We start from the raw sequence: 22823 nt of genomic DNA, 5'->3' as shown, positions 1-22823 counted from the left end.
CACAAAGAACTTAATTAAGTACCCCCTGTACTTTTGCAATGATACTAGTAGTTGTTCAACACATACATAAAACTTTTCGTGCTGACCACGATGGAAGAACATTAGTTTTTCTGACCCCTATGATCTTTTATATCAAGCGATATTGATCAGAAGTTAGGTGCCATAATTTCAGATTATAGTTTGAGATTGTGAAACACAGCCATGCTAATGATTATGAGAGATGTTTGGATTTTGTCAAGGGGAATATAGGAAGTTATACCGCTTATTCCTGTTACACCGATTGTCCATCACCTGACATATATATGTCTGCACCTCAGGTCATCACCATATGCTTGCTATATATAACATAGCACTATATATATAGCTAATAACTCTGCTATGAGATATGGCTGATTGGATATAAATGTTATTGTATTGCAAGTTATCATAATTATTCATATTGTTGTATGGTCGGCTGTATTACTGCTCCGCCATATAGCTGGAATATTGCGGAGTGCGGCGTAAAATTAAACTCACTCGCTCACTCACTGTATTACTGAATGCATTTGTCTGTCTGTCTTTATCAAACGCAGTTGCTGTCAGATTTCTTAATGTGGATAATTTAGCAAATAAGACTACAAGTATAAGTTGTTCATTCAATAGTACCCTGGTCCTCAAAGCCAAAATATTGAACAAGGGTACATGTGTGTGTGTGTGTGTGTGTGTGTGTGTGTGTGTGTGTGTGTGTGTGTGTGTGTGTGTGTGTGTGTGTGTGTGTGTGTGTGTGTGTGTGTATCCTCCAGTGAGTGCTGAACGATAACAATGTGTCTGTACTAAGTATGTCTCGTGAACTCAAAGCTGCTTCGTATGCTATTATCATAAAAAATATAAAACTACAATTATGTTTGTTATTATGAAATATGTTGTATTTTTTATTTTTTGTACTCTTTTCTCGAATTTATTATATTTTCAAGATTCTTCCTCTGAGCAGTGTGGAGTGTACAGTGGCGATGTTGCTTACATCTGCGTGCATTGATCTGTGAACAGATCCATTAGAAGATGCGACTAACCACGATTTAGTTTATACATTGACACGGAAAGGGATTAGTACACATAACTATCTTTTGGCAGTTTAGTACTATCTTCATCAAGAGTTAATGGGAAAACATTTACTTCTGACCGGGAAGCAGATGAGTCAGAAGTGTGTTTCCAGCATAAGATTGTATGACGCATCGTTCACTTTCTTAGAAACTTGAAACTTGTTTATAATAATGCATATTTATATGTGCACCCAATCCACCTCGACAGACATGCTCAAGGTGCTACAGAGTCAAGTATGTACATATGTACAGAAGTAATACTAGAGCACATTAGGGGAGATGCTGATTGAAGAGGTAGGTTTTAAGTTTGGACTTGAACAAGTCGAAATTGTCAATAGTTTTGAGGTCATAAGGAAGAGAGTTCCAGAGGATAGGGGATGCATAGGTGAAATAACGCTGTCCAAAGGTTTTCAGTCTGAAGCTGGGCACAGTGAGCAGAGTCGATCATCTTTGATGGGCAGTCCCAGTGAAGCTCCTTCTGAGATCGCACTGGCTGTGATAGTCCCAGTCTGGCAGCGAATTAGGGAGACGATAAATTATGCCGGCAAGAATGCTTTTTGGATTTTCTGGGAGTGCCCAGTCTGGCCGTCGTTAATGCCATCACTTGATGAAGATGCGTCAGATAGTCCCCAATCTGACAGTCGTTACTGAGGGATGGCTTGGTGAGGCATGAGGTAGTCCCACTGAGAGATACGGGACTGGATCAGTTACTGATGGAATGAGAAGGTGAAAGTGGCAGTCGTTACTGCAGATCAGTTGATGAAGACTATAGTTAGTTCCAGTCGAAGTCGTTACTTGGGAGGAGTCGATGAAGGTATTAGAGTTGGTCCCAGTCTGACAATCGTTACTTCGGATCAGTTGATGAAGAGGCGTGAGATAGTCCCAGTCTGGCAGTCGTTACTGACATCAGTTGATGAAGGGCGTGAGTAAGTCCCAATCTGGCAGTCGTTACTGAGATCACTTGATGAAGGTGTGGAGTCAGTCCCAGTCTGGCAGTCGTCACTGAGATCGCAATGAAGGTGTGAGTCAGTGCCAGTCAGGCAGGTCGTTACTGAGATCGCATGAAGGCGTGAGATAGTCCCAGTCTGGCAGTCGTTACTGGTAATCCTTGATGAAGGTGTGAGTTAGTCCCAGTCAGACAGTCGTTACTGAGATCAGTTGATGACAGCGTGAGATAATCCCAGTCTGGCAGTCGTATTGTTGAGATCGCCAGTTTTACGTCAGATAGTCCCAGTCTGACAGTCGTTACTAAGATCACTTGATGAATGCGTGAGTCAGTCCCAGTCTGATAGTCGTTACTGATCGAATCCTTGATGAAGGCGTGAATTGTGAGTCCCAGTCTAGCAGTCGTTTGGAAATCACTTGATGAGGGCATTAGGATAGTCTGATCTTACAGTCACGTTACTGGGCGCGGTGAGCGTGAGTACTGGGATCTTTGATCAGTTGATGAAGGCGTGAGATAGTCCCAGTCTGGCAGTCGTTACGAGATCAGTTGATGAGGCGTGACAAGAGTCCCAGTCTGGCAGTCGTTCACTGAGATCACTTGATGAAGGCGTGGAGTCAGTCCCAGTCTGCGCAGTCGTTACTGAGATCACTTCATGAAGGCGTAAAGTTAGTCCCAGTCTGGCAGTCGTTACTGAGATCAGTTGATGAAAGTGTAGAGTAGTCCCAGTCTGGCAGTCGTTTCTGAGATCACTTGATGAAGCGTGTGGAAGTAGTCCCAGTCTGGCAGTCGTTACTGAGATCAGTTGATGAAGCGTGGGATAGTCCCAGTCTGGCAGTCGTTACTGAGATCACTTGATGAAGGCGTCAGATAGTCCCAGTCTGACAGTCGTTACTGAGATCACTTGATGAAGGCGTGAGTTAGTCCCAGATCTGACATCGTTTCTGAGATCAGTTGATGAATGGTGCTGGGAATCGGTTGATGAAGGCGAGATAGTCCCAGTCTGGCAGTCGTTTCTGAGAGATGAAGGTTGAGTCAGTCCCAAGGCGTGATGGGAGTTAGTCCCAGATCTGGCAGTCGTTACTGAGATCACTTGATGAAGGTGTGAGTCAGTCCCAGTCTGGCAGTCGTTACTGAGATCACTTGATGAAGGTGGTGGTATGAGATAGTCCCAGTCTGGCAGTCGTTACTGAGAGATCACTTGATGAAGGCGTGGAGTTAGTCCCAGTCTGGCAGTCGTTACTGAGATTCTTGATGAAGCGTGAAATGAGTCCCAGTCTGGCAGTCGTTTCTGAGAGATCAGTTGATGAAGCGCAGAGTAGTCCCAGTCTGGCAGTCGTTACTGAGATCAGTTGATGATGAAGCTTGGAGTTAGTCCCAGTCTGGCAGTCGTTTCTGAGATCAGTTGATGAATGCGTGAGATAGTCCCAGTCTGGCAGTCGTTACTGGAAATCAGTTGATGAAGGTGCAAGTTAGTCCCAGTCTGACAGTCGTTACTGAGATCAGTTGATGAAGGCGTGAGTTGGTCCCAGTCTGACAATCGTTACTTGGATCAGTTGATGAAGGGCGTGAGATAGTCCCAGTCTGGCAGTCGTTACTGAGATCAGTTGATGAAGGCGTGAGTAAAGTCCCAGTCTGGCAGTCGTTACTGAGGATCACTTGATGAAGGTGAGAGTCAGTCCCAGTCTGGCAGTCGTTACTGAGATCACTTGATGAAGGTGTGAGTCCAGTCCCAGCCTGGCAGTCGTTACTGAGATCAGTTGATGAAGGCGTGAGAATAGTCCCAGTCTGCAGACACGTTACTGAGATCACTTGATGAAAGCGGTGAGTTAGTCCCCAGTCTGAGCAGTCGTTACTGAGATCAGTTGATGTTAAGGCGTGAATAGGTCCCAGTCTGGCAGTCGTTTCTGAGAGATCACTTGATGAAGGCGTGAGTAAGTCCCGTAGTCCCAGTCTTCATCTGCCAGTCGTTACGTGAGATCACTTGATTTGAAAGGTGTGGAAGTCAGTCCCAATCACAGCAGTCGTTACACAGAATCAGTTGGTATGAAGGCGTGATAAGTCCCAGATCAGCGGTCGTTTCTGAGATCGCTTGATGAAGGTGTGAGTCAGTCCCAGTCTGGCAGTCGTTACTGAGATCACTTTGATGAAGGTGTGGGAGTAGTCCCAGTCTGGCAGTCGTTACTGAGATCACTGATGAATGCGTCAGATAGTCCCAGTCTGACAGTCGTTACTGATAATCCTTGATGAAAGGTGTGGGTCAGTCCCAGTCTGGCAGTCGTTACTGAGATCACTTGATGAAGGCGTGGGATAGTCCCAGTCTGACAGTCGTTACTGAGATCATTTGATGAAGGCGCAAGTTAGTCCCAGTCTGACAGTCGTTACTGCGGGATCAGTTGATGAAGGCGTGGAGTTGGTCCCCAGTCTGACAATCGTTGCCGAGAATCAGTTGATGAAGCGTGAGATAGTCCCAGTCTGGCAGTCGTTGCTGAGATCGGTTGATGAAGGTGGAATTAAGTCTGAGTCTGGCAGTCGTTACTGAGATCACTTTGATGAAGGCGTGCCAGGAGTTAGTCCCAGTCTGGCAGTCGTTACTGAAATCAGTTGTGAAGGTGTGAGTCCAGTCCCCAGTCTGGCTGATCGTGCTGAGAATCGCTTGGTGAAGGCGTGAGATAGTCCCAGTCTGGCAGTCGTTACTGGAATCGCTTGATGAAGGCGTGAGTTAGTCCCAGTCTGGCAGTCGTTTCTGAGATCAGTTGATGAAGGCGTGAGATAGTCCCAGTCTGGCAGTCGTTACTGAGATCACCGATGAAGGCGTGAGTCAGTCCCAGTCTGGCAGTCGTTACTGAGATCAGTTGATGAAGGCAGGAGTCAGTCCCAGTCTGGCAGTCGTTACTGAGATCACTTGATGAAGGCGTGAGATAGTCCCAGTCTGGCAGTCGTTACTGGAGTCGTCACCAATCACTTGATGAAGGCGTGAGTTAGTCCCAGTCTGGCAGTCGTTACTGAGATCACTTGATGAAGGCGTGAGATAGTCCCAGTCTGGCAGTCGTTACTGAGATCAGTTGATGAAGGCGTGAGTTAGTCCCAGTCTGGCAGTCGTTACTGAGATCAGTTGATGAAGCGTGAGGATAGTCCCAGTCTGGCAGTCGTTTCTGGAGATCACTTGATGAAGGTGTGTAGGAGTCCCAGTCTGGCAGTCGTTACTGAGATCAGATTGCATGAAGGTGTCGGAGTTAGTCCCAGTCTGACATCGTTACCTGGATCAGTTGATGAAGGCCTCGAGATAGTCCCAGTCTGATGTCCCAGTCTGCGTTTCCCTGAGATGGTGTGAGTCAGTCCCAGTCTGGCAGTCGTTACTGAGATCAGTTGATGAAGGCGAGATAGTCCCAGTCTGGCAGTCGTTACTGAGATCGCTTGATGAAGCGTGAGATAGTCCCAGTCTGGCAGTCGTTCTGAGATCACTTGATGAAGGCGTGATAGTCCCAGTCTGGCAGTCATTACTGAGAATCACTTGATGAAGTGTGAGTCAGTCCCAGTCTGGCAGTCGTTACCAGAGATCGAGTCATTCCTAAGTCAAGATCTGATGAAGCGTGGGTTAGTCCCAGTCTGGCAGTCGTTACTGAGATCAGTTGATGAATGCGTCAGATAGTCCCAGTCTGGCAGTCGTACTGAAATCAGTTGATGAAAGCGCGCAAGTTAGTCCCAGTCTGGCAGTCGTTACTGATCAGTTGATGAAGGCGTGAGTTAGTCCCAGTCTGACAATCGTTACTTGGATCAGTTGATGAAGGCGTGAGTTAGTCCCAGTCTGGCAGTCGTTACTGAGATCAGTTGATGAAGGCGTGAGTAAGTCCCAGTCTGGCAGTCGTTACTGAGATCACTTGATGAAGGTGTGAGTCAGTCCCAGTCTGGCAGTCGTCACTGAGATCACTTAATGAAAGGTGTGAGTCAGTCCCAGTCTGGCAGTCGTTACTAGAGATCAGTTGATGAAGGCGTGAGATAGTCCCAGTCTGGCAGACGTTACTGAGATCACTTGATGAAGGGTGTGAGTTAGTCCCAGTCTGGCAGTCGTTACTGAGATCAGTTGATGAGGGCGTGAGATAATCCCAGTCTGGCAGTCGTTTCTGAGATCACTTGATGAAGACGTCAGATATTCCCAGTCTGACAGTCGTTACTAAGATCACTTGATGAAGCGTGAGTCAGTCCCAGTCTGACAGTCGTTACTGAGATCACTTGATGAAGGCGTGAGTTAGTCCCAGTCTGGCAGTCGTTACTGGAATCACTTGATGAGGGCGTGAGATAGTCCCAGTCTGGCAGTCGTTACTAGGATCAGTTGGTGAGGCGTGAGATAGTCCCAGTCTGACAATCGTTACGTGGATCAGTTGATGAGGGCGTGAGATAGTCCCAGTCTGGCAGTCGTTACTGAGATCAGTTGATGAAGGCGTGAGTAAGTCCCAGTCTGGCAGTCGTTTCTGAGATCACTTGATGAAGGTGTGAGTCAGTCCCAGTCTGGCAGTCGTTACTGAGATCACTTGATGAATGAAGGTGTGTGCCAGTCAGTCGTTACTGAAATCCCATTCGTAAGCAGTCAGTTGGCTGTTACTGAGATCAGTTGATGAAGGCGTGAGTAGTCCCAGTCTGGCAGTCGTTTCTGAGAGATCACTTGATGAAGGTGTGAGTCAGTCCCAGTCTGGCAGTCGTTACTGAGATCACTTGATGAAGGTGTGAGTCAGTCCCAGTCTGGCAGTCGTTACTGAGATCAGTTGATGAAGGCGTGAGGTAGTCCCAGTCTGGCAGTCGTTTCTGAGATCACTTGATGAAGGTGTGAGTCAGTCCCAGTCTGGCAGTCGTTACTGAGATCAGTTGATGAAGCGTGGGGTAGTCCCAGTCTGGCAGTCGTTACTGAGATCACTTGATGAATGCGTCAGATAGTCCCAGTCTGACAGTCGTTACTGAGATCACTTGATGAAGGCGTGAGTTAGTCCCAGTCTGACATCGTTTCTGAGATCAGTTGATGAAGGCGTGAGATAGTCCCAGTCTGGCAGTCGTTACTGAAATCAGTTGATGAAGGCGCAAGTTAGTCCCAGTCTGACAGTCGTTACTAGGATGAGTTGATGAAGGCGTGAGTTGGTCCCAGTCTGACAATCGTTACTTGGATCAGTTGATGAAGGCGTGAGATAGTCCCAGTCTGGCAGTCGTTACTGAGATCAGTTGATGAAGGCGTGAGTAAGTCCCAGTCTGGCAGTCGTTACTGAGATCACTTGATGAAGGTGTGAGTCAGTCCCAGTCTGGCAGTCGTCACTGAGATCACTTAATGAAGGTGTGAGTCAGTGCCAGCCTGGCAGTCGTTACTGAGATCACTTGATGAAGGCGTGAGATAGTCCCAGTCTGGCAGTCGTTACTGAGATCACTTGATGAAGGTGTGAGTTAGTCCCAGTCAGGCAGTCGTTACTGAGATCAGTTGATGAGGGCGTGAGATAATCCCAGTCTGGCAGTCGTTTCTGAGATCACTTGATGAAGACGTCAGATAGTCCCAGTCTGACAGTCGTTACTAAGATCACTTGATGAAGCGTGAGTCAGTCCCAGTCTGACAGTCGTTACTGAGATCACTTGATGAAGGCGTGAGTTAGTCCCAGTCTGGCAGTCGTTACTGGAATCACTTGATGAGGGCGTGAGATAGTCCCAGTCTGGCAGTCGTTACTGGGATCAGTTGATGAGGGCGTGAGATAGTCCCAGTCTGACAATCGTTACGTGGATCAGTTGATGAGGGCGTGAGATAGTCCCAGTCTGGCAGTCGTTACTGAGATCAGTTGATGAAGGCGTGAGTAAGTCCCAGTCTGGCAGTCGTTTCTGAGGTCACTTGATGAAGGTGTGAGTCAGTCCCAGTCTGGCAGTCGTTACTGAGATCACTTGATGAAGGTGTGAGTCAGTCCCAGTCTGGCAGTCGTTACTGAGATCAGTTGATGAAGGCGTGAGGTAGTCCCAGTCTGGCAGTCGTTTCTGAGATCACTTGATGAAGGTGTGAGTCAGTCCCAGTCTGGCAGTCGTTACTGAGATCAGTTGATGAAGCGTGGGGTAGTCCCAGTCTGGCAGTCGTTACTGAGATCACTTGATGAATGCGTCAGATAGTCCCAGTCTGACAGTCGTTACTGAGATCACTTGATGAAGGCGTGAGTTAGTCCCAGTCTGACATCGTTTCTGAGATCAGTTGATGAAGGCGTGAGATAGTCCCAGTCTGGCAGTCGTTTCTGAGATCAGTTGATGAAGGTGTGAGTCAGTCCCAGTCTGGCAGTCGTTACTGAGATCAGTTGATGAAGGCGTGAGTTAGTCCCAGTCTGGCAGTCGTTTCTGAGATCACTTGATGAAGGTGTGAGTCAGTCCCAGTCTGGCAGTCGTTTCTGAGATCACTTGATGAAGGTGTGAGATAGTCCCAGTCTGGCAGTCGTTACTGAGATCACTTGATGAAGGCGTGAGTTAGTCCCAGTCTGGCACTCGTTACTGAGATTCTTGATGAAGCGTGAAATGGTCCCAGTCTGGCAGTCGTTACTGAGATCACTTAATGAAGCGTGAGTCAGTCCCAGTCTGGCAGTCGTTACTGGGATCAGTTGATGAAGCGTGGGTTAGTCCCAGTCTGGCAGTCGTTACTGAGATCACTTGATGAATGCGTCAGATAGTCCCAGTCTGGCAGTCGTTACTGAAATCAGTTGATGAAGGCGCAAGTTAGTCCCAGTCTGACAGTCGTTACTGAGATCAGTTGATGAAGGCGTGAGTAAGTCCCAGTCTGGCAGTCGTTACTGAGATCACTTGATGAAGGTGTGAGTCAGTCCCAGTCTGGCAGTCGTCACTGAGATCACTTAATGAAGGTGTGAGTCAGTGCCAGCCTGGCAGTCGTTACTGAGATCACTTGATGAAGGCGTGAGATAGTCCCAGTCTGGCAGACGTTACTGAGATCACTTGATGAAGGTGTGAGTTAGTCCCAGTCTGGCAGTCGTTACTGAGATCAGTTGATGAGGGCGTGAGATAATCCCAGTCTGGCAGTCGTTTCTGAGATCACTTGATGAAGACGTCAGATATTCCCAGTCTGACAGTCGTTACTAAGATCACTTGATGAAGCGTGAGTCAGTCCCAGTCTGACAGTCGTTACTGAGATCACTTGATGAAGGCGTGAGTTAGTCCCAGTCTGGCAGTCGTTACTGGAATCACTTGATGAGGGCGTGAGATAGTCCCAGTCTGGCAGTCGTTACTGGGATCAGTTGGTGAGGGCGTGAGATAGTCCCAGTCTGACAATCGTTACGTGGATCAGTTGATGAGGGCGTGAGATAGTCCCAGTCTGGCAGTCGTTACTGAGATCAGTTGATGAAGGCGTGAGTAAGTCCCAGTCTGGCAGTCGTTACTGAGATCACTTGATGAAGGTGTGAGTCAGTCCCAGTCTGGCAGTCGTCACTGAGATCACTTAATGAAGGTGTGAGTCAGTGCCAGCCTGGCAGTCGTTACTGAGATCACTTGATGAAGGCGTGAGATAGTCCCAGTCTGGCAGTCGTTACTGAGATCACTTGATGAAGGTGTGAGTTAGTCCCAGTCTGGCAGTCGTTACTGAGATCAGTTGATGAGGGCGTGAGATAATCCCAGTCTGGCAGTCGTTTCTGAGATCACTTGATGAAGACGTCAGATAGTCCCAGTCTGACAGTCGTTACTGAGATCACTTGATGAAGCGTGAGTCAGTCCCAGTCTGACAGTCGTTACTGAGATCACTTGATGAAGGCGTGAGTTAGTCCCAGTCTGGCAGTCGTTACTGGAATCACTTGATGAGGGCGTGAGATAGTCCCAGTCTGGCAGTCGTTACTGGGATCAGTTGATGAGGGCGTGAGATAGTCCCAGTCTGACAATCGTTACTGGATCAGTTGATGAGGGCGTGAGATAGTCCCAGTCTGGCAGTCGTTACTGAGATCAGTTGATGAAGGCGTGAGATAGTCCCAGTCTGGCAGTCGTTTCTGAGATCACTTGATGAAGGTGTGAGTCAGTCCCAGTCTGGCAGTCGTTACTGAGATCAGTTGATGAAGGTGTGAGTCAGTCCCAGTCTGGCAGTCGTTACTGAGATCAGTTGATGAAGGCGTGAGTTAGTCCCAGTCTGGCAGTCGTTTCTGAGATCACTTGATGAAGGTGTGAGTCAGTCCCAGTCTGGCAGTCGTTACTGATATCACTTGATGAAGGCGTGAGTTAGTCCCAGTCTGGCAGTCGTTACTGAGATCAGTTGATGAGGGCGTGAGATAGTCCCAGTCTGGCAGTCGTTACTGAGATCACTTTGATGAGGGGCGGGCGTGAGATAGTCCCAGTCTGGCAGTCGTTACTGAGATTCTTGATGAAGCGTGAAATGGTCCCAGTCTGGCAGTCGTTACTGAGATCACTTAATGAAGCGTGAGTCAGTCCCAGTCTGGCAGTCGTTACTGAGATCAGTTGATGACGCGTGGGTTAGTCCCAGTCTGGCAGTCGTTACTGAGATCACTTGATGAATGCGTCAGATAGTCCCAGTCTGGCAGTCGTTACTGAAATCAGTTGATGAAGGCGCAAGTTAGTCCCAGTCTGACAGTCGTTACTAGGATCAGTTGATGAAGGCGTGAGTTGGTCCCAGTCTGACAATCGTTACTTGGATCAGTTGATGAAGGCGTGAGATAGTCCCAGTCTGGCAGTCGTTACTGAGATCAGTTGATGAAGGCGTGAGTAAGTCCCAGTCTGGCAGTCGTTACTGAGATCACTTGATGAAGGTGTGAGTCAGTCCCAGCCTGGCAGTCGTTACTGAGATCACTTCATGAAGGCATGAGATAGTCCCAGTCTGGCAGTCGTTACTGAGATCACTTGATGAAGGTGTGAGTTAGTCCCAGTCTGGCAGTCGTTACTGAGATCAGTTGATGAGGGCGTGAGATAATCCCAGTCTGGCAGTCGTTTCTGAGATCACTTGATGAAGACGTCAGATAGTCCCAGTCTGGCAGTCGTTACTGAGATCACTTGATGAAGCGTGAGTCAGTCCCAGTCTGACAGTCGTTACTGAGATCACTTGATGAAGGCGTGAGTTAGTCCCAGTCTGGCAGTCGTTACTGGGATCACTTGATGAGGGCGTGAGATAGTCCCAGTCTGGCAGTCGTTACTGGGATCACTTGATGAGGGCGTGAGATAGTCCCAGTCTGGCAGTCGTTACTGAGATCACTTGATGAGGGCGTGAGATAGTCCCAGTCTGGCAGTCGTTACTGAGATTCTTGATGAAGCGTGAAATGGTCCCAGTCTGGCAGTCGTTACTGAGATCACTTAATGAAGCGTGAGTCAGTCCCAGTCTGGCAGTCGTTACTGAGATCAGTTGATGACGCGTGGGTTAGTCCCAGTCTGGCAGTCGTTACTGAGATCACTTGATGAATGCGTCAGATAGTCCCAGTCTGGCAGTCGTTACTGAAATCAGTTGATGAAGGCGCAAGTTAGTCCCAGTCTGACAGTCGTTACTAGGATCAGTTGATGAAGGCGTGAGTTGGTCCCAGTCTGACAATCGTTACTTGGATCAGTTGATGAAGGCGTGAGATAGTCCCAGTCTGGCAGTCGTTACTGAGATCAGTTGATGAAGGCGTGAGTAAGTCCCAGTCTGGCAGTCGTTACTGAGATCACTTGATGAAGGTGTGAGTCAGTCCCAGCCTGGCAGTCGTTACTGAGATCACTTCATGAAGGCATGAGATAGTCCCAGTCTGGCAGTCGTTACTGAGATCACTTGATGAAGGTGTGAGTTAGTCCCAGTCTGGCAGTCGTTACTGAGATCAGTTGATGAGGGCGTGAGATAATCCCAGTCTGGCAGTCGTTTCTGAGATCACTTGATGAAGACGTCAGATAGTCCCAGTCTGGCAGTCGTTACTGAGATCACTTGATGAAGCGTGAGTCAGTCCCAGTCTGACAGTCGTTACTGAGATCACTTGATGAAGGCGTGAGTTAGTCCCAGTCTGGCAGTCGTTACTGGGATCACTTGATGAGGGCGTGAGATAGTCCCAGTCTGGCAGTCGTTACTGGGATCACTTGATGAGGGCGTGAGATAGTCCCAGTCTGGCAGTCGTTACTGAGATCAGTTGATGAAGCATGAGATAGTCCCAGTCTGGCAGTCGTTACTGAGATCACTTAATGAAGCGTGAGTCAGTCCCAGTCTGGCAGTCGTTACTGAGATCATTTGATGAAGCGTGGGTTAGTCCCAGTCTGGCAGTCGTTACTGAGATCACTTGATGAATGCGTCAGATAGTCCCAGTCTGGCAGTCGTTACTGAAATCAGTTGATGAAGGCGCAAGTTAGTCCCAGTCTGACAATCGTTACTGAGATCAGTTGATGAAGGCGTGAGATAGTCCCAGTCTGGCAGTCGTTACTGAGATCAGTTGATGAAGGCGTGAGTTAGTCCCAGTCTGGCAGTCGTTTCTGAGATCACTTCATGAAGGCGTGAGATAGTCCCAGTCTGGCAGTCGTTACTGAGATCACATCATGAAGCGTGAGTCAGTCCAAGTCTGGCAGTCGTTACTGAGATCAGTTGATGAAGGCGTGAGTTAGTCCCAGTCTGGCAGTCGTTACTGGGATCAGTTGATGAGGGCGTGAGATAGTCCCAGTCTGGCAGTCGTTACTGGGATCAGTTGATGAGGGCGTGAGATCGTCCCAGTCTGGCAGTGGTTACTGGGATCAGTTGATGAGGGCGTGAGATAGTCCCAGTCTGGCAGTCGTTACTGAGATCAGTTGATGAAGCGTGAGATGGTCCCAGTCTGGCAGTCGTTACTGAGATCACTTAATGAAGCATGAGTCAGTCCCAGTCTGGCAGTCGTTACTGAGGTCACTTGATGAAGGCGTGAGATAGTCCCAGTCTGGCAGTCGTTACTGAGATCACTTGATGAAGGTGTGAGTCAGTCCCAGTCTGGCAGTCGTTACTGAGATCACTTCATGAAGCGTGAGTTAGTCCCAGTCTGGCAGTCGTTACTGGGATCAGTTGATGAGGGCGTGAGATAGTCCCAGTCTGGCAGTCGTTACTGGGATCAGTTGATGAGGGCGTGAGATAGTCCCAGTCTGGCAGTCGTTACTGAGATCAGTTGATGAAGCGTGAGATAGTCCCAGTCTGGCAGTCGTTACTGAGATCACTTGGTGAAGGCGTGAGTTAGTCCCAGTCTTGCAGTCGTTACTGGAATCAGTTGATGAGGGTGTGAGATAGTCCCAGTCTGACAGTCGTTACTGAGATCACTTAATTAAGGCGTGAGATATTCCCAGTCTGGCAATCGTTACTGAGATCAGTTGATGAAGGCGTGAGTTAGTCCCAGTCTGGCAGTCGTTACTGAGATCAGTTGATGAGGGCGTGGGTCAGTGGTAGTCTGAGATATATGTTACCAAATCACATGTGCTAGCGAAAACTTCTGATGATCTGCAAGTCAATTGTTGCATGTTGCCCTTTTCCATTACAACAAACAACACATACACATTTATCCAGTTTTATTTGTTTTACCATGTATACACTTACATGTACACTATTGTGTTCGAGTACGAGTTTATCACAGGAAGTAGCAGAGTCTTTATTAGCGGCGCTGCACATTCTTTTGTCTTAAAATCCTGTCACAATCCAGGAGAAAGATGACTAACATAAAACACGAGACAATTGTCACCCCGGAGGCTCCAATCACCATGGCAGATTCCCGGTCGTCATGCGCAGATGTCAACTTTCGCTTGCTTTTGGAAAGAGTTGCTTTGTCAACAACGAGCATATCAACAGTCAAACGAAACTGGTTCCGTGAGCGACGACCGAGTCCCGAACATGGACACAACTTGCTCGCTGCAATTACAAACAACATCAGCACAACAGCGGAAATCGGTGTCCGTCCAAAGACAGTTACAACTACTCAAATTTACCAAGATTTATGAATTCAAGAATAATTAATGATGCCCAATAGTGCATTTTAGAACAATTAGTCAAATCTGTTGCTGGAATTGAAAAATGTACATAAGTACATATGAATCTGCCTTGTGAAAGCAATATATAGTTGTCATATATACCTGTATGATAAAGACAATGTCAAGTTATTTATTTACCTTTCTTGTTTAAAACCTTGTCTGGGTCAGTAGAAGTACTAGCTGTTGAGTGTGTAGAAGGTGGGCTTATTGAAGTGATGGTACTGGAGGCTGGACCAGAGGCAGTTGGACTTGAGATGGTAGTCACACTAGTTGTGTCTGTGGGGGATGTGGTAGTTGAAGTCATCACTGTTGATGCTCTCGTAGATGTGGTCGATGGACTGACAGTGGTTGTCGTTGTTAGCAGCATTGATGGCATTGTTGTTATCGACTCTGTTGTTGTTGGTGGTGTTGTTACAGAAACAGTTGGATTCGTAATTACAGTGGTGGTGGTAGTTGTGGTTGTGGTTGTGGATGTCATTGTCGTCGGCACATAGACACAGCCGGGCATTGTTGTGGTTGTTACAGACGGTGTAACAGGTGCGGTGGGCGAGAGAGACGTGCAGGTGTACTGGGGGACACGGTTGTTGTTGGTGTACGATGAAGACTGAACTCTTGAAGAATCTAGACACGATTATAGTTCATACAGTTATTCGTGCTCGGACCTGGTTCAGTTGCAATATGTTCATATACACAACAGACCCATTGTAGCACATAATTATACCTTCACTAAGGTAATGTATGATAGCATTAGACTGAAGGGGTCGATATGGCGCTTTTGAAAATATACCTTGTACTATTTCAGAAATGTAATTGCTCCTCTTTGTGGTAAGTAGCCCATTTGATCAGGTATCAGTCGTGAATTATAATAGTATGCATGTTCAGTTACAAATCCACTAGAACTGAAAGGCGGTACTAATAGGAAATTAGGTTCATATATTATGCAGAAAATGTGTGTATTGCGATTCAATTTGATTTCTTACATTATGCTATTGTAATGCTCACCGATCCACGCGATGAACGAGGATCAGGAATCAACAAACCCCCACCAAGTGTTACAACCGTAGTTCAAACGGTGACCTGCAACTTCAACATTTAGGCCGCGGTGGTTAGTGGCCTCGTGTAAATAGCCTGGTTTCTGACGCCAGAAGCCTCAGTAGCCCCAGACATTTACGGAGTCAAATGAATAATGCGTAATTGCAGCCACATGTTCAACATGTCCATGACGCAAACACAATGGCCATCATGGCAAGCGATACTGAGGTTCGGCGCTATAGCAAAAGGACTTGTTTATGACATAGTGTCAGTGGTCGAGAAGAACGGTGACGAGCAGAGAGCAACCTATTACACAAGAGTGAACAAGGCAACCTTCTTTCTTCTGTACAGCAGCACATCAGCTGGATGGAGTGTGTGTCGAAACATCAGATGGTCGACCTCACTCTACACTCAACGACGGGGATGATAACAATAATGAAATTACAACATATAAAATATGTCACATCTCGATTTGGGTAGACTGATCATGCATTCATACATTTAGTATCATTAAACCCTAAAAAAAGCAATATGATAGGGTTTGCATATTTTTGTATGCAGCTGTTGTTTGGTGTTTTTATAATGCACTTGTTTATAGTATGTAACTTACAATGACATACGACATTACATCAAAACAAAATACTAGTAAGTCATTTTTTAAAATGTCTTGATTCATGGCGTGACCATTCATTATTTATGTACTCTACAACATCAACAACTTTCATTTAATTCTCGTGATTTTAATAATTCCTGCCATAATTCCATATAAGTGCTAGCATTTGATAAGATGACTAAAACGTAAGTGCCAAAGCAAATAGCTTTCTCTACAAATTCAATTGTCTCATTCAATGGTATTTTGTCAAAGTACAATAATTGGGCGTGTCTTGAACCACTGTGGTCACGTGGGCGACGGGAGGGTTTTACTGCGACTCTTCCCATCCGATTAAACGCTGTTGTTTTTATTGATTTCTCTGGGTAAATCTTATTTTCCGTGTATACTAAAATGCCCTGTCTTATATTGATGACGTTGTTTATAATGCTGATCTTATTTTCCAAACATTAAGTGACAATTTGTCGATAATAATATAACTAACGAATAGATTGTTGATATAGGGATTCGATCAAAGGATCTTTTGATGAAGCTCTCCTAGTACACAGTCATAGGCCAATCATAGGCCAGTCATAGACACAAGCAGCCTTCAGTGCAACAGAACCAGGTCTTATATTGATGCCATTGTAAGTAAATGATTTATAAGGCCATCACCAGTCGTGAACGCCATGAAATATAAATGATATGATCGGTCGTTAAGTAGTGTTAGCTTTGAAACATAATTGCCAGAAATAACAGATCTGTTTCTTAATCAATATGAACGACGATGGACGATGTGTTCACACCACACATAGTAAGAAAAAGCCATCGTGTCACGACGGTGTGTTTAAATTAGATACATAAATCTACATCCCGTCAAAAAGATGTGCTCACACATGCACGGGGAAGCACTTACATCTTGCTAGAACGCTGTGGGGAAATCAGTCATAGACACAAGCAAATCCAATGAAAGATATCCCCCTCTCACCAGTCATAGACACAAGCAAATCCAATGAAAGATATCCCCTCTCACCAGTCATAGACACAAGCAAATCATATCAAGGTTATGCCCTCTCAACCAGTAATAGACACAAGCAAATCCAATGAAAGTTATCCCCTCTCATCAGTCATAGACACAAGCAAATCCAATGAAAGATATCCCTTCTCACCAGTCATAGACACAAGCAAATCCAATCAAGGCTATGCCCTCTCATCAGTCATAGACACAAGCAAATCCAATGAAAGATATCCCTTCTCACCAGTCATAGACACAAGCAAATCCAATCAAGGCTATGCCCTCTCATCAGTCATAGACACAAGCAAATCCAATCAAAGATATCCCTTCTCACTAGTCATAGACACAAGCAAATCCAATCAAGGCTATGCCCTCTCATCAGTCATAGACACAAGCAAATCCAATCAAAGATATCCCCTCTCACCAGTCACAGACTCGCATTTGCATCCTGTTGGAACAACACATCCAGTCAGAACGATGTGGTTACAGTCACACACACACACACACACACACACACACACACACACACACACACACACACACGCACGCACGCACGCACGCACGCACGCACGCACACACGCACATCCTGTCACAGCGATGTACACACAGCAGCCACAGACTCACAATGAACTCACAAGAATGGCATCGTTTGATATCAGTGATGGTGGTTGAGCTGCAGGCCATGGCTGGTGTGTCCACTACAGAGAGGTCCAAGTCCATACTGAGCCAGCAGGTGCCGTCATTGTCTACACTGGTAGCAACACACTCATTCCCGCCCTCTGTATACGTCTCACACATCTTTAGACACTGTGTATAGCCAAGGCCGCCAGCGTTGTGGAGGCTCCCAGACAGTTTGGACCCTCCGAACGTCTCGAACCAACACCCACCTGAAGGTAATAGGCTATTTAGATTCCCTTCGGATGATAATGCTTCTCAGTGAACACCATATTCCAACATCGCCATTATCATCATTACTACCGTTTCTCTGTCATTGTTCTATTATCTCGTAGTCGTTTTCCTCAACCGTTCTATATTTTGTCCATGTTTATTTGTTTTGCATTATTTAGTTTAGTTATTACATATTTACCTAGTTTATGTTCACACACAAACTTATAGTTCTTGTTGCAGAGATCGGTCCTAAACCTCAGGCCTTTGTCGTCCAGGCGGATACAGTGATCGGTATTCCAATAGTTGGGCTCCCCCGAGTACCAGATAGACCAGCTTAAAGCGGTACAGTCACTCCACCTGTAATCCCGATTCGGCTTATTTCGATCGTGTAGTCCGCTCCATATGTCCTCTTTGCTACCACTGTAACCGCAAACCATCAAATATGTCATGGTCTTTGCTTCAATACATTTACACAGCGGAAGTAACATATCCACAGCAGATGTAACACACCAACATAGCGGAAGTAACACATTTAAACAACGGAAGTAACATGTCCACAGAGCAGAAGTAACACACCAACATAGCGGAAGTAACACATTCAAACAACGGAAGTAACATGTCCATAGAGCGGAAGTAACACACCAACATAGCGGAAGTAACACATTTAAACAGCGGAAGTAACATGTCCATAGAGCAGAAGTAACACACCAACATAGCGGAACTAACACATTCAAACAACGGAAGTAACGTGTCCATACAGCGGAAGTAATACACCAACATAGCGGAAGTAACACATTTAAACAGCGGAAGTAACATGTCCACAGAGCAGAAGTAACACACTGACATAGCGGAAGTAACACATTCAAACAACAGAAGTAACCTGTCCACTGAGTAGAAGTAACACACTAACATAGCGGAAGTAACACATTCAAACAACGGAAGTAACATGTCCATAGAGCAGAAGTAACACACCAACATAGCGGAAGTAACACATTCAAACAACGGAAGTAACCTGTCCACAGAGCAGAAGTAACACACCAACATAGCGGAAGTAACACATTCAAACAACGGAAGTAACATGTCCATACAGCGGAAGTAACACACCAACATAGCGGAAGTAACACATTCAAACAACGGAAGTAACATGTCCATAGAGCAGAAGTAACACACCAACATAGCGGAAGTAACACATTCAAACAACGGAAGTAACATGTCCACAGAGTAGAAGTAACACACCAACATAGCGGAAGTAACACATTCAAACAACGGAAGTAACATGTCCATACAGCGGAAGTAACATGTCCACAAAGCAGAAGTAACACACTGACATAGCGGAAGTAACACATTCAAACAACGGAAGCAACATGTCCATAGAGCAGAAGTAAAACACTAACATAGCGGAAGTAACATGTCCATACAGCGGAAGTAACATCTCCATAGAGCAGAAGTAAGATGTCCACAGAGTAGAAGTAACACACTAATATAGCGGAAGTAACACATTTAAACAGCGGAAGTAACATGTCCACAGAGCAGAAGTAACACATCAACATAGCGGAAGTAACACATTTAAACAACGGAAGTAACCTGTCCACAGAGCAGAAGTAACACACCAACATAGCGGAAGTAACACATTTAAACAACGGAAGTAACATGTCCATACAGCGGAAGTAACACACTAACATAGCGGAAGTAACACATTCAAACAACGGAAGTAACATGTCCATACAGCAGAAGTAACACACTAACATAGCGGAAGTAACACATTTAAAAAGCGGAAGTATCATGTCCACAGAGTAGAAGTAACACACTAACATAGCGGAAGTAACACATTCAAACAACGGAAGTAACATGTCCACAGAGCAGAAGTAATACACCAACATAGCGGAAGTAACACATTCAAACAACGGAAGTAACATGTCCACAGAGCAGAAGTAACACACCAACATAGCGGAAGTAACACATTCAAACAACGGAAGTAACATGTCCACAGAGTACAAGTAACACACCAACATAGCGGAAGTAACACATTCAAACAACGGAAGTAACATGTCCATACAGCGGAAGTAACATGTCCACAGAGCAGAAGTAACACACTGACATAGCGGAAGTAACACATTCAAACAACGGAAGTAACATGTCCATAGAGCAGAAGTAACACACTAACATAGCGGAAGTAACATGTCCATACAGCGGAAGTAACATGTCCATAGAGCAGAAGAAAGATGTCCACAGAGCAGAAGTAACACACTAACATAGCGGAAGTAACACATTTAAACAGCGGAAGTAACATGTCCACAGAGCAGAAGTAACACACTAACATAGCGGAAGTAACATGTCCACAGCAGATGTAACACACCAACATAGCGGAAGTAACACATTTAAACAACGGAAGTAACATGTCCAGAGCAGAAGTAACACACCAACATAGCGGAAGTAACACATTTAAACAACGGAAGTAACATGTCCATACAGCGGAAGTAACACACTAACATAGCGGAAGTAACACATTTAAACAACGGAAGTAACATGTCCATACAGCAGAAGTAACACACTAACATAGCGGAAGTAACATGTCCACAGCAGATGTAACACACTAACATAGCGGAAGTAACACATTCAAACAACGGAAGTAACGTGTCCATACAGCGGAAGTAATACACCAACATAGCGGAAGTAACACATTTAAACAGCGGAAGTAACATGTCCACAGAGCAGAGGTAACACACTGACATAGCGGAAGTAACACATTCAAACAACGGAAGTAACCTGTCCACAGAGCAGAAGTAATACACCAACATAGCGGAAGTAACACATTCAAACAACGGAAGTAAGATGTCCACAGAGCAGAAGTAACACACTAACATAGCGGAAGTAACACAGTCAAACAACGGAAGTAACATGTCCACAGAGCAGAAGTAACACACTAACATAGCGGAAGTAACACATTCAAACAACGGAAGTAACATGTCCATAGAGCAGAAGTAACACACCAACATAGCGGAAGTAACACATTCAAACAACGGAAGTAACCTGTCCACAGAGCAGAAGTAACACACCAACATAGCGGAAGTAACACATTCAAACAACGGAAGTAACATGTCCATACAGCGGAAGTAACACACCAACATAGCGGAAGTAACACATTCAAACAACGGAAGTAACATGTCCATAGAGCAGAAGTAACACACCAACATAGCGGAAGTAACACATTCAAACAACGGAACTAACATGTCCACAGAGTAGAAGTAACACACCAACATAGCGGAAGTAACACATTCAAACAACGGAAGTAACATGTCCATACAGTGGAAGTAACATGTCCACAGAGCAGAAGTAACACACTGACATAGCGGAAGTAACACATTCAAACAACGGAAGTAACATGTCCATAGAGCAGAAGTAACACACTGACATAGCGGAAGTAACATGTCAATACAGCGGAAGTAACATGTCCATAGAGCAGAAGTAAGATGTCCACAGAGTAGAAGTAACACACTAACATAGCGGAAGTAACACATTTAAAAAGCGGAAGTAATATGTCCACAGAGCAGAAGTAACACACTAACATACCGGAAGTAACACATTTAAACAACGGAAGTAACATGTCCACAGAGCAGAAGTAACACACCAACATAGCGGAAGTAACACATTTAAACAACGGAAGTAACATGTCCATACAGCGGAAGTAAGACACTAACATAGCGGAAGTAACACATTCAAACAACGGAAGTAACATGTCCATACAGCAGAAGTAACACACTAACATAGCGGAAGTAACACATTTAAAAAGCGGAAGTATCATGTCCACAGAGTAGAAGTAACACACTAACATAGCAGAAGTAACACATTCAAACAACGGAAGTAACATGTCCACAGAGCAGAAGTAATACACCAACATAGCGGAAGTAACACATTTAAACAGCGGAAGTAACATGTCCACAGAGCAGAAGTAACACACTAACATAGCGGAAGTAACATGTCCACAGAGCAGAAGTAACACACTAACATAGCGGAAGTACCGCATTCAAACAACGGAAGTAACCTGTCCATAGAGTAGAAGTAACACACCAACATAGCGGAAGTAACACATTCAAACAACAGAAGTAACATGTCCATAGAGCGGAAGTAACACACCAACATAGCGGAAGTAACACATTCAAACAACGGAAGTAACATGTCCATAGAGCAGAAGTAACACACCAACATAGCGGAAGTAACACATTCAAACAACGGAAGTAACATGTCCACAGAGCAGAAGTAACACACCAACATAGCGGAAGTAACACATTCAAACAACGGAAGTAACATGTCCACAGAGCAGAAGTAACACACTAACATAGCGGAAGTAACACAGTCAAACAACGGAAGTAACATGTCCACAGAGTAGAAGTAACACACTAACATAGCGGAAGTAACACATTCAAACAGCGGAAGTAACCTGTCCATAGAGCAGAAGTAACACACCAACATAGCGGAAGTAACACATTCAAACAACGGAAGTAACATGTCCACAGAGTACAAGTAACACACCAACATAGCGGAAGTAACACATTCAAACAACGGAAGTAACATGTCCATACAGCGGAAGTAACATGTCCACAGAGAAGATGTAACACACTGACATAGCGGAAGTAACACATTCAAACAACGGAAGTAACATGTCCATAGAGCAGAAGTAACACACTAACATAGCGGAAGTAACATGTCCATACAGCGGAAGTAACATGTCCATAGAGCAGAAGAAAGATGTCCACAGAGCAGAAGTAACACACTAACATAGCGGAAGTAACACATTTAAACAGCGGAAGTAACATGTCCACAGAGCAGAAGTAACACACTAACATAGCGGAAGTAACATGTCCACAGCAGATGTAACACACCAACATAGCGGAAGTAACACATTTAAACAACGGAAGTAACATGTCCAGAGCAGAAGTAACACACCAACATAGCGGAAGTAACACATTTAAACAACGGAAGTAACATGTCCATACAGCGGAAGTAACACACTAACATAGCGGAAGTAACACATTTAAACAACGGAAGTAACATGTCCATACAGCAGAAGTAACACACTAACATAGCGGAAGTAACACATTCAAACAACGGAAGTAACGTGTCCATACAGCGGAAGTAATACACCAACATAGCGGAAGTAACACATTTAAACAGCGGAAGTAACATGTCCACAGAGCAGAGGTAACACACTGACATAGCGGAAGTAACACATTCAAACAACGGAAGTAACCTGTCCACAGAGCAGAAGTAATACACCAACATAGCGGAAGTAACACATTCAAACAACGGAAGTAAGATGTCCACAGAGCAGAAGTAACA

General features: G+C 45.5%; 1 protein-coding gene across 1 annotated transcript in view; it reads right to left on the bottom strand.

The window, feature by feature from the left end:
- Positions 1 to 13491: 13491 nt before the first annotated feature.
- The window catches only part of LOC124278513 (cell wall integrity and stress response component 2-like), a 40078-nt gene continuing 30746 nt past the window's right edge, over positions 13492 to 22823 (bottom strand). Inside the window, exons 4-7 of the mRNA XM_046714214.1 lie at positions 17686 to 17906; positions 17234 to 17485; positions 14101 to 14583; positions 13492 to 13843 (exon numbers count right to left, since the gene is read on the bottom strand). Coding sequence (XP_046570170.1) covers positions 13590 to 13843; positions 14101 to 14583; positions 17234 to 17485; positions 17686 to 17906 — 1210 coding nt within the window. The 3' untranslated portion in view covers positions 13492 to 13589. The remainder of the gene's footprint in view (positions 13844 to 14100; positions 14584 to 17233; positions 17486 to 17685; positions 17907 to 22823) is intronic.

Source organism: Haliotis rubra, unplaced genomic scaffold, assembly GCF_003918875.1.
Source record: "Haliotis rubra isolate DU_JTF1 unplaced genomic scaffold, ASM391887v1 Scf239, whole genome shotgun sequence".
NCBI classification, from domain to species: Eukaryota; Metazoa; Mollusca; class Gastropoda; order Lepetellida; family Haliotidae; genus Haliotis; species Haliotis rubra.
This window is presented reverse-complemented; position numbering and strand designations above follow the sequence as displayed.